Source organism: Anoplopoma fimbria, chromosome 3, assembly GCF_027596085.1.
Source record: "Anoplopoma fimbria isolate UVic2021 breed Golden Eagle Sablefish chromosome 3, Afim_UVic_2022, whole genome shotgun sequence".
NCBI classification, from domain to species: Eukaryota; Metazoa; Chordata; class Actinopteri; order Perciformes; family Anoplopomatidae; genus Anoplopoma; species Anoplopoma fimbria.
The window spans coordinates 25667971-25683412 of record NC_072451.1 but is presented as its reverse complement, the minus strand read 5'-3'; the positions used below and the strand labels follow the sequence as shown (position 1 = coordinate 25683412).

General features: G+C 39.1%; 1 protein-coding gene across 1 annotated transcript in view; it reads right to left on the bottom strand.

Annotated features, from left to right (window-relative positions):
* LOC129089384 (dynein axonemal heavy chain 8-like) overlaps positions 1-15442 on the bottom strand; it is a 33787-nt gene that overhangs the window by 5150 nt on the left and 13195 nt on the right. The window contains 46 exon segments of the mRNA XM_054596802.1: positions 18-270; positions 380-485; positions 782-964; positions 1048-1203; positions 1287-1442; positions 1539-1710; positions 1879-2006; positions 2099-2236; positions 2467-2682; positions 2922-3089; positions 3177-3353; positions 3694-3797; positions 3905-4023; positions 4152-4378; positions 4565-4729; positions 5031-5184; positions 6042-6172; positions 6262-6384; positions 6477-6669; positions 6753-6916; positions 7005-7114; positions 7201-7414; positions 7511-7633; positions 7718-7852; positions 7957-8099; positions 8224-8455; positions 8556-8696; positions 8782-9023; positions 9251-9497; positions 9818-9979; positions 10087-10221; positions 10302-10409; positions 10501-10587; positions 10690-10877; positions 10946-11124; positions 11229-11401; positions 11509-11733; positions 12338-12499; positions 12718-12822; positions 12961-13063; positions 13506-13669; positions 13765-13918; positions 14189-14388; positions 14502-14742; positions 15037-15174; positions 15302-15402. Coding sequence (XP_054452777.1) covers positions 18-270; positions 380-485; positions 782-964; positions 1048-1203; positions 1287-1442; positions 1539-1710; positions 1879-2006; positions 2099-2236; positions 2467-2682; positions 2922-3089; positions 3177-3353; positions 3694-3797; positions 3905-4023; positions 4152-4378; positions 4565-4729; positions 5031-5184; positions 6042-6172; positions 6262-6384; positions 6477-6669; positions 6753-6916; positions 7005-7114; positions 7201-7414; positions 7511-7633; positions 7718-7852; positions 7957-8099; positions 8224-8455; positions 8556-8696; positions 8782-9023; positions 9251-9497; positions 9818-9979; positions 10087-10221; positions 10302-10409; positions 10501-10587; positions 10690-10877; positions 10946-11124; positions 11229-11401; positions 11509-11733; positions 12338-12499; positions 12718-12822; positions 12961-13063; positions 13506-13669; positions 13765-13918; positions 14189-14388; positions 14502-14742; positions 15037-15174; positions 15302-15402 — 7445 coding nt within the window.

The following is a 15442-nucleotide window of genomic DNA, read 5'->3' as shown; positions in this document are numbered from 1 at the left end:
TTTTGGTGAAAGCATACCTTGCCAGTGACAGGTCAAAGATTTTGAGGAACTGTCCGAGGGAGGTCTGGTACATGACATTGACCATGCTCATCTCTGTGATGAGGAAGTAAAGCGTGCTGCCTCGGGAGGCAACAGGACGATATTCTGCTTGAGCTATATTGATCTTCAACTCTGCATCTGCTGCAACACTGAGCTTTAGACTAACTTCAGCTGCAGTTTGCTTAGTAACACTCAGGATGCCGATCATTGAGTCATCATCAACCAAGGAACCTTTAATCACAAAAACCAAGACACTTGTATATTTTTTAGAAATAATAATTACATTACCACTTTGGCTTTAAAAAAAACTAGCATTAACCTCCACAATTAACTTTTGTACCTTTTGTGCTGCTGAGTTTGTACAGCAAGTTGTCTTCCAACTCCTTCATCTTCCTCTTATTGGCAGTTACATCCTCAATTAGTTTCAATCTTTCTGCCTCTAGTTCCTGTTAAAAGATTTTTAATATTCACAGCTTATTAGTGCAACTAAAAGAGAGAGGGACCAAAACATGATCAATATTACGTGCTCAAAATTGTAGTAACAATGCAATATAAGCGAAAACATTGATTCAGCTAGCCTTACACAACTTCCCTGTGATGACCCTAAAAAAACTTCTGCTGGATCATTGCCTGAAGTTCCTACTACTGTGTTCATCCTTTACTGTACAATTATTTACCACTAATAACAAATATCCAAGTAAGAAAAACATGTTTTGTACAACATTGAAAAATGGACACTGACATATTTCTCTCTGAGGATGACACGACCAAGTAGCTGATTCTCCAGGCCCTTCATGTTTACGGTGAAATCAATGATGGATGTCTTGGCACTGACTTCTGGGGAGTATGCTGGATTAGGCAGTTTGGTGGTTATATAGAGCTGGAAGCCATCCATCACGTTTACCTCTTTGTCTCCCACTTTAACCTACACAAGACAAATCCAGGATTTAGCAGAAGACACATTTTAGTTGTATTAGTGATTTCAAGTGGGAATGGCAGCTACATTACCTTGAAACTGGTCCCAGATTTAATAAAGTTTTTCTCAAGGACATTGTCGAGGGCAGGGTCTAGTTCCTCACATACATCTTCAATAAGCAGTGGGCGTCCCAAAGAAAGACAGTCTTCCATATGAGAGCGAAAGAACTTGTGGTTGAGTGATGTCACCTGAAAGAAAGAACACTGATTAGTTCCATACCATGTACTACCAAAACAACTCATTTGTGTTGTACTGCACTTGTACTATGTACTTGGAGAGAATTAGCCTTTTCTTTTTCCTTAATCCAAGCCTTTCCCTGAGTCTGGGGATCTATGAGGAGGGGATATCTTGTTGCTTTTGTGACAATGATGCCATTCTGCACAGACAAATCATCTCCTGGGAGTCCTTGAAGGTTCCACTCGCTTATCTTAAACAAAACAGGAGCGTGTTTCATCACATGAATAACATGAATTTGTGCAGCTAGTAATGATGTAAAATAAATAGAACTGGATGTTGTTCTTACAGTGGGAGGGTCTACTAGGTCAGAAATGAGGTTGAGATTTTCTGTAAAAGGGATTTTATGCCTCCTGAGCTCCCTCTCCCAGATGTCCTTCAACAACATGTCACGGAAACTTTGGTTGAATGGCCCACAGTAAGACAAGAAGCCAGTGAGCTGGAGCACATCCCCCACAAGTCTGCCAGAAAGAACAGAAGAAAATAACTTCATTTAAATTCTCTTATAATCAATAAATAGCTAATCTCACCTGAAAAATCCAGACCTAATCATAATAACAATGCATGTCCCCCCTGTAATTTGAGAATATCATTTTACATTTTTAAATTAGGTTTTCTTTGTAACCTACCTGTTGATCTGTGATTTAAATTCTTTGCTTTGCTCTATCCAGCGAACCTTCTCTCCACTAAGTCCATCAATAAGTGCCGATGCAGCCTGCATTTTATTCCTACACATCTCAGCATCATCCAACAAGTCCTTAAAAAGCAATGTGTAAAGTGATCCACAATTTGATTTTTTTGTTTAAAATAAATACAATATTAAAAATGTTTTATAAGGTTATACCACACCTGTTTCTCTTTCATGGCAGCATCACATTTGGCCTTGACTTTGTCAAACTCTGCTTGCTTTTCAGTCAGCTGAGCCTCAGCCGCGCCTAGCTCGTTATTAGCCAATGTTAGCCGGCTTGCCTGAATGGTCAGGTTAGCCTGCACACGGAGAGGGGACATTAAAGTTAACAAAACCAAAATCAAAGAAGAATCATTATTATAATATTTATGTCTACAATGCAGTCCCGTTTTTTTATATATCTAAAATGTGTGTGAACACCCTAAAGCAGGCTTAGAACAGAGCTTTTGAAGAATTAATGTCACTAGGCAACTACATCAGATCTGCATTGCATAAAATGGTTAGCTGCCATGATGAAGATCGACTTTACCTTGAGTGGCAGCACTTCTTTGTTGATGCCAAAGAATGTGGCCATAGCTCGTGTCCATGCTAGCAGACCAGCAACATTACCACATACTTTCTTGGCATTTTCCATTGTGTAGTCCTCCATGTCAAAGTAATGCTGCAGCAGTTCTACCATTTCCTCATTAATTCTGTCTTTTTGGAACTGCTGGAGGGAGGTCATAAAACCAGTGGAACCAATGAGCTAAAGAGAAGACAAGGGAGAGAGGACAAAACGCAGCCATAAGTAACTTCACAATGTTGATTACTTTTTGTATGTATTTATTATTATCAACACTACAGAACACACGTATGGGAACTCATTTCTCTTTATGGGTTGACAGAAATTGCTTCCAATTTGCAGGTTACGAGTAACTAGATCACAAAACCAACAACTGAAATAAAATAAGCAATTGAATCTGAAACAGTCATAATTTGCATTACCTTCAGTGCTTCTGCCCATGATGGTTTAATACACTGTCGTTCTGGATCAATAGAGACAGTGTCCAACCTCCTTTGGAACAACAGCAGGCAGCAGTCCGTAATCCTCATAATCAGATGTGGAGGCTTGGCTAATTTTCTCACAGTGGCAATGTCAGAAGGCTTGATTGTCTGGAACATTTTTGATGATACTGTTTAGTGCACACTTCATATGGTGTAAATACATTAATATGTTCAATAAAGTCACAAAAACCTCACATTTAGTGCAGCTGTAGCCTCTGCTAAGGCTGGCTTGGCAGCCTCGAGCTTTTCTTCTGCATAAGCTTTCTCTATCTCAATTCCGTCCACAATTTTCTGGGCTCTATCCTTCACAACCTGGACCTCGTTCTTTACAATGGTAGCTGCTTTAGCACTGACTGTCACCTCTGCCACCACCTATAGGAATGCAACAAGAAATGTATGAATAAGAAGTATCCCATAAACACCAAAATCTGTTGACCTTTCATTCAGTTTTCTAAACCTTGGCTAGTTATTCATTCTACAATGACAAATAATTGCATAACTCCCTTTGACTGATTAATTTACATAATCTGTGGTGTAAATTTCCCCGCCCTCCTAACCAATGTATGTCATACTTGCTCCAACCTTTTATGCTTGCTTTTATATTTAAATTAGTAGATTCCAGAAAAGTTACACATTACTTTCCAAACATTCATCCATCCATCCATATCTTGTGCAGGGTCGCGGGAGACTGGAGATTTATTATTTACTGTACCTTGTCAGCTTTGCTCGATGCTATTGCAAGCTCTTTTTCCTTGACTTCAAGATATTTTGAAAGTTGAGCCACAGACTTACTAGCCTCCATCAGTTTGTCCAACCCTAGAAATCGGTAACATCTTTTAAAATCCCTTTCCTGAGTAGACCTTGCAAAGTTTTTACGTACATGTCATCTTTAAGGCATAACCTTGCTGCTTAAACTTTCTTACCAACATTCATGCGCTCTGCTAGTGTGTTGATATAGTTGTGCTTTTCAGAGTACAGTGTTTTGTATCCATTTACAAAAGAGAGGTAGGATTTAGGGGTTACATGAGTTCTTCTTCGAAACCTGAAAGATAAACAGCGTACAACTTTAAGTTCATGTAAAATATGTCCCTGCACTAGAATCTTGAGAACATCTGGAAATGTATAATCATAATGTAACAGTGTGTTCCTAGATATGATTGTGTGTTGTACCTTTCGAAGTAGCTTTCACAGGTTTCAGATACTTTGTCATGATATGTACCCATGGTGGTCACCACAGAAGCCTTCACATCTGCAGTGCAAACCATTGGAAACTCAGACAAGAAATAGTTGGACACAGCCACCAGAGCCTCATTGGGCCAAGGGGTGAACCAATCCATGGTGCAGCCAGAAATTAACCCTGGAAACTTTAAGGATCTCGAACGAAACTTCTGCCCCACCTGTCAAGGAAAGCAGATAATGTAATTTAAATATGAACATTCACTTATGCTAGGGCAACCTAGTAAATTCATGTTTAATGCAACGGCATTCATGTAACAAAACAGATACAGAGAAATATAGAGTACACAAAGTACTACCTTTAGGTTACTGCTTTTGTGTAACGGATATACAAAGTTTCCACCTACCGGTGAGAAGCAAAGAACTACATGGAGATTCTTTCTGGACCGGGATATGAAGTAGTCATAAAGATTGTCAAAAGTTGGTGGAACACGAGGAAACTCCTTTTTCAATACAGCGATCAGGTTCTGGGTGATCTCTTGCATCTCATCTTTAGCAAAAAGGTTGGACACCTGCGGACAGATAATTGTCAGTGAGGTAATTGCAGACTACATGCTGGACAACATGCAGTCACTTGACAACCAAACTCTTCTTCACTTCCCTGGAGTCATAAGTGTGGATAGAAAACTGGAAGCAGAATCCAGTTGGATATCTACAGTGTATTTTAGTACTGTGACTGTGGGTAATCTGCTACTCGGGTCTGCAACTAGCAACACGACAGGCAAAGCATTTGTCCGATTCTGAACAGGCCCACTTTGAACGGGCACTGCACAAGTATTGTCTAAGGTTTTATTGTTGAAGTGAAGTCCTCACCTCTCCGGATGAAAGAATATTGTTGAGGTACTCAAGAAAGGCTTCTTCTTTTATTTCATTGTCTGTAAAGATGAAAGTAATGCCTTTTCCCTCAGCGCCAGCTGTTTTATACAACAGTTTCAGGTCGTCCATGAAATTACTTATGTTGTATGTTCTGATGAAAAAACAAACAAGTCAGTATATATATAGTATATAGCATGTGTAAAAACTGAAAAGAGCACAATTCCGGACATCTGGATGCCAACAGGACACGGGTTCATGAGATACTCACTCTATGGCTTTTTAACAAATAAGGTCTAGTGCCATTTTAAAATCGCCGTTTCTTATGAAAATGGTCTTGCCTGAACAATGTACAATAATAATAACAATGTAAATAACATTTGGTCTAGTCCAAAATATCAAAAAAATAAATAATCATAAATGATAATAGTTATAGGCTTGCTTTTATTTGACAATTTAGGCCTTAAATGATGAATGAATTGGTTCATTGCTACCAAGTGGAATTTAACAGGTCTATGTTTTTCATGATCTACAGCATAATACAAATTGTCCAATTCCTCAAACAATCTATCCAAGTAATCAAAAATACAAAAGTGTCATTTGGTTGATAACATGTCGCTAAGTAGTATTTTGCAATATATAAATTTACATGTGAACATAGGGGTTAATGGGAATTATGTGTTATAGTAATAACAATGTTTTGTAGTGTAAATAGAATGGTGAGAATTACATTTTTATCAGATTACCATAAATTATCTGAATGTTTTACTTTACCAATGGAGTTGTACAAATGGATTAAAACTGTTAATTATAATTGAGATATAATATTGAATTTCCTTAGCCCCCCTTAGATCTTAGATAGGCTAATTCCCTTAGCCTTTGAACAAACATTTTAAAACAAAGACAGAGACTTTTCAAGTTTTCTCCTTAGTAACCCACTTATCTTGTTGCCCCTTATCTTCTTACAAATTGCCTCACAAATGCTGAAAGTTATCTTCTTCCTGTTTTTACCTTGTCAGTGTGATCTGGAAGATGTTGTATCCAGCTATGTATGAGGCCAGGCGAGTCAAGCTCTGTTTCCCTGATCCTCCCACTCCCACGAGCAGGGCATTGCCATTGTCAGTTCGAATGATCCTTGAGATCTTTACAAAGGCAAATCTCAAATAAATCAGAATTATGTATGGGGTAACGCTACACGATATGCATCGGTTAGATTGGCTTTTAGTCTGACCTTGACCAGATGAGTCATGGCATCCGTGAAGAAAACCAGATCTAGACTGGAGCCTCTTACAACCTCATTGTGCTGGGTCTGAAACATTATCAGCTTTTCTGCTAAAAACTCAAAATTTGGCACCTGTAAGAACGTGAGTTTGCTTAGATTTTGGTGACAGTTTTCTAGATCAATAGTAAAGATATCATATAATGGTCTAAATACCAAGTTCATACCAGTTCATAAATTTTGGGGGCATCAAAACAGGCATTTTCATCTTCTTCTCCAGTGGGCTCGGGAGCTTCTCGCAGGAAGTCCACAAAGTATGGCTCAGAATGAAGTTCTGGGACAAGGCTGGGGTCAACATGCTCTTGAATCCCACGGGATACTGCCTTCTCAAACCACTCTCTGTCCTCAGAGCAAATAAACCTATAGATAAAAAAAAATCAGTATGCTTTTTTTCTCCATTTTTATATACTTAAAAGGGGAATCACTGTATGGAAGCACTGCACCTGTCAGCAATCACCCTCGTACATTCACTTTTGAAAAGTGCCAAGAGAGTAAGGATGTCATTACACTCCTCGGCCTTAATGTTTAACATTCCTTGCCAGATCCTTGACAAGTCTCTCAAATTGAAGATGTAGTGGAACTTTGATGGTGTAGGAAGCATTTTTATCTTCAATGAGAAATCATCAAATCAGGTAATTTCTTCATTGATAAATCAAAACCTATAATCAAAGTCAAATCATCTTTTAAGTGATTACCTTTGTCCATTGCCATACAATCCTCCCAGCAGACACAAGACGCTTTACCATATCTGAAATCTCAAGCTTGAACTCCCTGCATTCATGGAAATATCCGCAGCCGATGACACCTGCATAAAAAGAGTATGAAAAACAATTGAAGTGTTTCATATATCCTAAAGTAAGCCGAAAAATGTATCATTTTAGAAACAGCTACCAAAGATTTTATCAATGGATGTGTTGGATGGCAGAGTGCAGTTGAAGACTGTAAACTGTCTCTTCAGTCTTTGTGGGATGTCGTTTCTCCCACCACCGGGATGAATCATGGCAGCAAGAATATCTACGTCCTCAATTGTGACAAAGTCTCCTGGTTTGTCCAGGTTGTACATGCCACTCATTTCCATCATCTGGCGTACTATCTCATTGGTAATCTAGTTGGATAGTCACATACAGTAGTTACTCAGACTGAACATGAATTGGTGAATATATATATATTTATATATAAAAAAATCCTACTATATAAACACCTGATCGCCCCATTCATTGACAATGGGCATGTTGACATCATCAATGAAGACTGTCATCCTGCGACCCCCTGGGGGTCCATAGGTGCTGCCAATCCTTTTCTCAATGTAGCTTTCCACCGTTCGCTGTAGTGGGAAAAAAAACTTTCGTGAACCAGAAACAATTCAGAACTGTACAAAGCCATGCAAGGAGAACAATACATGTTCTACCTGAAACATCACGGGTTCTGTTGCAGAGGAGAAGTTTAGGGACTTCGACAGGTCCGTCTCAGGATCATATTTTTTAGTGTGGCTTTTTATCATCACAGTCTTAGCTGTCCCTTGTTCACCAATAAGCAGAACAGCCTATGGAAATACAATATTGGTCTGTCACAGACATACCTTAAAGCAAAAAATTTAATATATTTTATTAGTAAAAATACTCTTTTAGTTTAAAGAGACTAGATCACCTTGCGTTGTTTGGCAATAGTCTCCAACAAGAAAGAGGTTCTTGCGTTATCCACATTTGGCACAAGAATGGAGGCGTAGTCTGGCACAAGATCAGTAGGATAGACATACTCCCCCACAAGGTTATTCCAATGACACCATTCACCTGAAACAGAAGTTGCCAACCTTAAAGTTGTAAACCCAGGATAAAACGGTCCTTCAAACACTAACTTTAAAGCCAGACAAAAACAGTAAAGAGGTGGCATTTATGGTATATAATAGGACTGTACCTTTTGGGTTGACCATGTACTCAAATATAGTCTCTCCTGGCTGTGTTTGAGGCACATCAATGCCACTGTCATGAGCTCGGATGAACTCCTCTAATTTGTCTCTATCCTCTAACTCCAAAATGGCTCCTACGCTCCACATCAGGCAGAAGACAAAGAGGCGTTCAAGGTGTTTACTACTGGCCAAGCCCCCTGCCTCCTTGGTTGGGATAAGGCCCTCCAGCAGATTCACTGACTGAGGATGGATCATATTCAGATTATTCAGTGTTTCATGAAACAAGGTTAGAGCCATCATCTAATTTCTGTTTGTCTTCAGCATTTTTCTGCATACAAACCTGAATTATGTAGTTGCATTCCAGAAGCTCCATTTTGGGTTTAAGATTCTGCTTCATAAACAAATAAGCGTCCTCAAATATCTTATCGTATAAATTCATGATGCTTTCTGCCTCTTTTGCAATGCGCTTGTTAGCCCATCCCTGGAACACAAGAAGCACTTGTAAAAGAAGGTTGTTTATTTTCTGCAAACACTTTCTTCTTTGATATTTCATAAAACAACTGTACCTGGAGTATGGGTCGCCAGCTAAGAGCTGATGAGCTCATGAAGACCATTCCCACCCGAGACACAGTAGCAGGAGAGGCATTATCCATGTTGTGCACCTCAAACACCAGCTTGCAGGTTGGAGACATGGTGATGCGGTCACCATTAGCCAGGGTCAGTGTTTTGTTATCATCAAGCACAGAGTTGAGGTTCTCAATCCATATGGCGTCCACAGGGCCATCAAGCACAATCCATATGAACTCCCCTGAAGTGTAAACACTCTTTGAACAATCATAATTCAATCCTTAAATTCTCAAACTATATCTTCAACGTTTTCATTTACTCATTCTGTCTCAGGGACAGACCATTTTATAGGTGGTGTGACCAAAACTTTTAGGTAGAAGCATGCATTAAGTCATGTGTGCTGCTTAAGCAAAAAGTGAATGTTTTTGTGATTCAGTTTGAATGTGCACTTAACTTCTTATTACAAACCTTTCTTGGCTTTAAGTGTCCTTCTCCACAGAGTGGAAAAGATCCCATCAGTCCAATCATTGGTGGCTGCATCAAGACGACCAAACATCTGTGGTGCAGTGATTGCTTTGGGGTTCATGCGCATCTCCCTGTGTGGGGCTCCACATTCCATCATAGCCCGCATGAGCAGGTTGATGACTGTGGTCTTCCCAGCTCCACTTGGGCCCAAAGTCATCAGGCCATGGCGCACTCTTGAAGTCTCATATAGCTGATAGTGACAGTAACACATCAGTGACATATAATCCAAACAATAACTTTATAACATACAAAATACATCAAGAGCTTAAAGTACCTGTGAGGAACATTTAACTAGTTATGAAACAGTCCAATAAATACTGATGCCTCGATATGACCAACAATAGTAAACGAGATAAACAGCGAGACGTCTATATCGACAGTTATGCTCAATGCTTGTCATCGGTGTCACAGGGTTGGATTCCGCAAAATCAGAAGAAATCATGCAATTCAACACAAAATGAAAGTTTCTTGTCGTGACTTTAAAATCCAGACGAAGAGGTTTTGAGGTACCTGAACCAGTTTGAGGTTCCATGGTGGGTGGTTGACAATACCAGCAAGCTCAACTTGATGGGCCACAGCAGTTTGAAGTTCAACATATGTGCTTCCATCCAGCTGGATACCAGGGAATAAGTCATTGATTAAGCTGAGGAATAGGGGCTCATCCTCATCCACCTGAAAGATACAGAAAGATTCACATACACAGCCTCTGCTGACACAAAACTATGCCTCCAAAATATATCATATTATGCAAGGTGGTTAACACTGAGTTCCTGTCATACTAGTTTAGAAAGATTCATGTCCCGCAGCACTCTCATGACTGTGCTGGACTCTGTGTCATTAGGCCGTGCTCTTTTATTGGCCCCGAGTGTTCTCAACACAGACAGAATGTTCCTCAGGCCAAAGTCATAGTGGACCTGACAAAAAGCAGAGGCTGTGTCATTAGGTCAATAATCATACAAATATAGTAATCAAGCACTGACCACACACTTCTCACCTGTTTTGTCAGTTGTTCTTCACACAATTTATATAGGACAAAGAATTTCTGGGCTAAGATGACATTGTCATTGAATCCACAACTGGCTAGTTTGACTCTCATGATGATCTGCCCAAGAAAATGAAAGAAATGACTGTGTGTTAAGACTAGCGTAGAAGGGGGAAAAAAAGGATTTCCATCAAAAGTAGCCTTGACCCACCTGCCGGTCTGGTACCATCATAGAAACTGTCCTGAACTGCACTTTTAGGTTTTCGGGAAGTTCCTGACGACCTGCGTATCCAGGGTTCTAAACATGGAGTGACAACAAGTTACTGAGTGTCAGCATTTGTGTATATAAAGTGTATATTTATTGTTTCTTATGAGCTTCATGTGCATTTGTGTATCCTACCATAGTGATAAATAGGCCAAACTCTGGATTCAGATGTACACAGTCTCCATCAGTAAAGATGAAAGAGCTTTTGTGTTTCTTGCGTGCCATCAGAACAATGTAGATCTGCTGAGCAGCAACAGAAAGCACTGGCAGGTCGATTCTGTTGAACTCATCAAAGCAGCCCCAGGACCCTGATTGAGCAAGGCCTAAAAAAGAATACATCATGAGATAACTGAAGTTGTACATCATACTGCTGGATGTTTTGCCTGGATACCTTTGTATATCCTGCCAAGTCCTCTGAAGTCCATCTGATCCGAGCAGTTGAACACCACCACATACTTGCCGAGGCAGCGCCCCATGTCTTTTGTGGTTTCAGTCTTCCCGGTGCCGGCTGGCCCTGCAGGGGCTCCTCCCATGCTCATACCCAGAGCCTGGGACAGTGTGATATAACACCTGTTGATAAAACGCAGTTCTCTAAGTTCACTTTGAAATCAAACAGTATATATGAAAAGTTAATTTGATGATTAAGTAACCAAATCAAACTCCTCTTCTCTTGCCTGTCAGTCAGAGGGGTGATGACCAGACGGTCAGTACAGCCAAGGAACTCATTCTGATAAATGAAGTCCACATTAGTTATTGAAACGAGGACCTTATCCAGGTCATCTTTGAAGTAAAATCTGCTCTGCTTCAGCCATTCAAAGTCACTGACAGATTTTATACGCTTTTTTACCTGAGGACAAAGTAGGATATCAATCGGAATGCGTTACATAATCGACATAACAACCAGTTTCATATATAATAGGATCCATGACAAGTACGATTTTTCAGAGATCTTACTAGGTCATTAAATATATCACTCTGGTGCACATGGATTGTGACGAGCGTCTCATATTTGACTCTGTCAAATTTGCTCAGGTCATGGGTGGTTTGTTTAATAAGTGCAGTGAGTAGATTTAGGAATTTCTTTTTGGTATGAGGCATAATCTCCTTGTCATCTTCAGCATTTTTTAGTGCCTCTTCTGAATCTCTGGTCCAAAGCATCTGGATTCCCAGCAGGCCAACCTAAAAACGTAAGAGCAAACAACGCAAGAAAAGATGCATCTTATGAATTGAATTATCAGAATTTTACCTGAAAGCACTAGCTAATATACATTAAATACAGCGCCACCTGTACTTGAAAACAATTAAAGAACTATCAATGTCACCAGTCTTTCTTTATATCTCTCAACACTACAAGTGTATTCATGTTTGTTATTTTACAAACACGTTTCATATAAAGAATATCCAAGAATACAAAAAATTGGACCATTGCTATCATTTGTTAGTCTGCTAAGTTGTCAGGTGATACCATTTAGTAGTAAGATCTGAAAACAAACAAGCTTTCCTAAAATGTGTAATGAGGTGTTTTCTAGAAACACCTTAGTGAGTACAGTGTTTAATCTACTGTTGTTGAAGCACCTACAAGGAGCTATGGTCAGAAGGCGGAGAGTTCTTGTCATGATTCGAACTTGTTACACTTGGAGTCAGACTCAACAATGGAAAGAATCTTTCATAATTATACCCTGAACCAACCTTGTGTTAACCTGATATCTTACGCAAGGGTGTTAGGGTGCAACTAGCATGACAACTGTCAATGTTTTCAACATTTTCACAGCTGCCTTCTGACCTGTGCTTGGAACTTGTTAAGGAAAAAGAGAAGATCGAAGTCTTCATCGTTGATCTCTAGATCTGAAGCTTTGATAACAGAGTGTAATGAAGCCTGCTGTTTTAACAACAGCTCCCCGAGCCAGAGCTCCACTGGTCCTTGTGCTATGACATGGCTGTCCAGCTGAAACCACAAACACAAAACAAAGTGCATTTACTCAAGTACAACTTTAAGTTAGTTTCGTTTTTCTACCATATTTTCTCTCTTACACTGCAGTTACAAGTTATATTATAGATTCATAGATCACAAACAAAACACAACAAAGTCCTTTACATTAAGAATAAAACATGCAGTGCTAAATTATATTTAAATTCTGTTAATTCAATTAGCATATTACATACCAGTAGTTTTTCTCCCTCTTGTGAAATAACAGCCAAAATCCTGTCATACTCAGTTGCATGAAACTCTACTTCATTAACATTGTCAAACACTCCGAGAAGATGTGACTGAAAAAATGATTGCAGCTCAAATTAGTCTTACTACATTTTTACCACACAAGTTCGAGAAATCATGAGAATATGAGTGGGACCAAAAACATGTAATTGGCAGAGGTACTATGATAATTTTTCCGCCGATGTTCTAACCTGAATTGTGTGAGAATCACTGGCTTGTCCAAGGATTTCCAGAAGGGCTGGATCAGACACGAAGAAGAACCGTGGGAAGAGGAGCCTCTTTTTCTCAAGGTACCTGTCAGATCACATCATCTCCAGTTAACACATCGCCTTCATCAACAAAAATTTGCAAGACGTGAAAATAAAGAATCAATAATAACTAAATCTGATGATGACACTAGCCCCAATGCAAATAAATTACAGAAAAAGGCAAAGAGACATTATTTATACAAGTGATTTGATAAAACAACTTTGCAGCTACTTTGAAATGACGCTGTTGCATAATAACCACATTTATATGCTACTTGAATCTCTCATACATCAGTGTTTTGTTTTACAGAATACAGACAGTAGCAATTTGTAGGAAAACTAGAGTAGATCACTGAAATTAAAATACATGCAACTCCATACATACAAGGTAGCACTACATAGAAGGGTTTTCGGATAAATGTTTTTAACCCCTCTGATGTTTCTAACAAAAAGTAGTGAACTACAAAAAGAGCTTTACAAAGTTTTACCCTGCAAGAGATTTTTGACAAAATTCCAGCTGTTTCTGAAGATCTGGTAGGATCTGTCCGAGAGTTGCATCGCCCACACAACATTCCACCACATTTGGGACTTTTTGGGCTCGCTGCATGATCGTAATCCAGGACTTGTCAATATTCTGAAAACGCTTTGCTTCCTACATTTGGAAATATTAAGTATTATTTGTATTTTACGAAGGAAGAGACCAAATTAGAATTTTTGATGTATAAAGATAGAAAATATTAACTATACCTGTGGCAGGTCTTTGGCTATGTCACCCCCAACAAACACAGCTTCCAAATAGATCCACAGGTTTTGCACAATAACCCACTGTTCAATGACATCAGATGATGTTGAAAGCTTTGACACCCAGTCCTGGATCTCTGCTTTGTAGAAGGCACTGTACCTATAAAAGGCAAACAAGGACAAAAGTTTCTTAAGACAGCACAAGCCATTGTATGGGCACTATAACTGATGGATACCTTGATTAAATAGAACCAAATTTATATGCATCAATACTTTATTTCCCTCTCTGAATCCTCAGTTATAGTCACATTCAGTCTAGTTGGTATTTAGTTTCTATTGCCTCAATCTATTTTTTCCTACTTGGTGTTAAATATTGATTTTGGTCAACATTTTGAAATATAATTTCAAGTCAGTGTTAGCTCTGTTGTACCTGTTGCTTAGCAGTGATCCCAGCACCATCAGACTGTCCTCCAGGAACGAGAGGATCTCTGCTGTGTCTGCCCCTTTCAGCATCAGTTCACCTCTATCCTTGAATGTATTCAAGCTCAGGGTCTGGCTGGACCACACTTCTTTCACTTGTGACAACTTGGCCTCAATATCCTTCTCCTTCACAGATGAAATGCAGATGTCCTACAAATGCAAACAAAGCCAAGCTTAAGAGGGTGACGAACATAATAAGATAAAAACCATTGCAATTTGAGATACGGGAAGGTGCAACCACACTATTAAAACTGCCAACAAACCTCAATATCGTCCTTGTACTTCAACAGAGGTGCTTCCATTATGTTCTGCAGAGTAAAGGTATCGGACTCCACCTCAAATGGGTGCCCAGTCAGGTCTGTGATCCTGTCCCAGTGTCTCTTCATCATAGACTTGCTCGCCATCATCTCAAGCAGAGGGCATGACTCACTGAAATCATCAATTGTCTTCTTCAGTTCTTGGAAGGCTTGCCAGTCCTTCAGTCCTTTGGGTAGCTTTCGGCACCTAGACATAGGGATAATCATTGATGTATACTGTATGCCTGAAGAAATATACAAATAATAGTAGTTTTTGTTTTCACAACATATATTTGAACACTTTCATCTTACAGCAATTAAAGAGGTTTTTTTGTATTAATCTGGGCAAGAGTATTGTTTTATGTACTTTAAAATTTTCATATTGGCAGATGCCTACCTAAAATAAAAAAAATTCTCCATCGTATAAAAAAACCCACACATTACATAGTAAATTGGTTATATCTGTAAGGTGGGGGAGGTTGCCCATAAAAACTTGTATTACCTGTTCTGAAATTCCAAAAGTTCTGCATTGATCTTCTCAATATCCACATCCGTCCATAGAATGCTATAGTAACCGCTAATCTTACTCATCACTGCATCATATAGGCTGTAGAGTTTCTGTAGCAGGTCAAGCTCTTTCCTAAGGTAGGAAATTGTATATATATTAGTCTAAATACATTATAAAATACCATAAAAATGATCACCATAACCAAGAATTGTCATTGTTCTGGTAATGTAGGGTAAGCTTCTGTAGAGTGGTAACACACTTTTTCTTTTGTAGACAGTCATACTTTGTGACTGGCAAGCCAAGAAGCTGCTCCCCAGAAGTATATGTGGTGAAATTTCTCCATAGTTTTTCAAATCCAGCCTGAAAAAAACATCCAAAAAATAAGTTTTCAAGATAATCT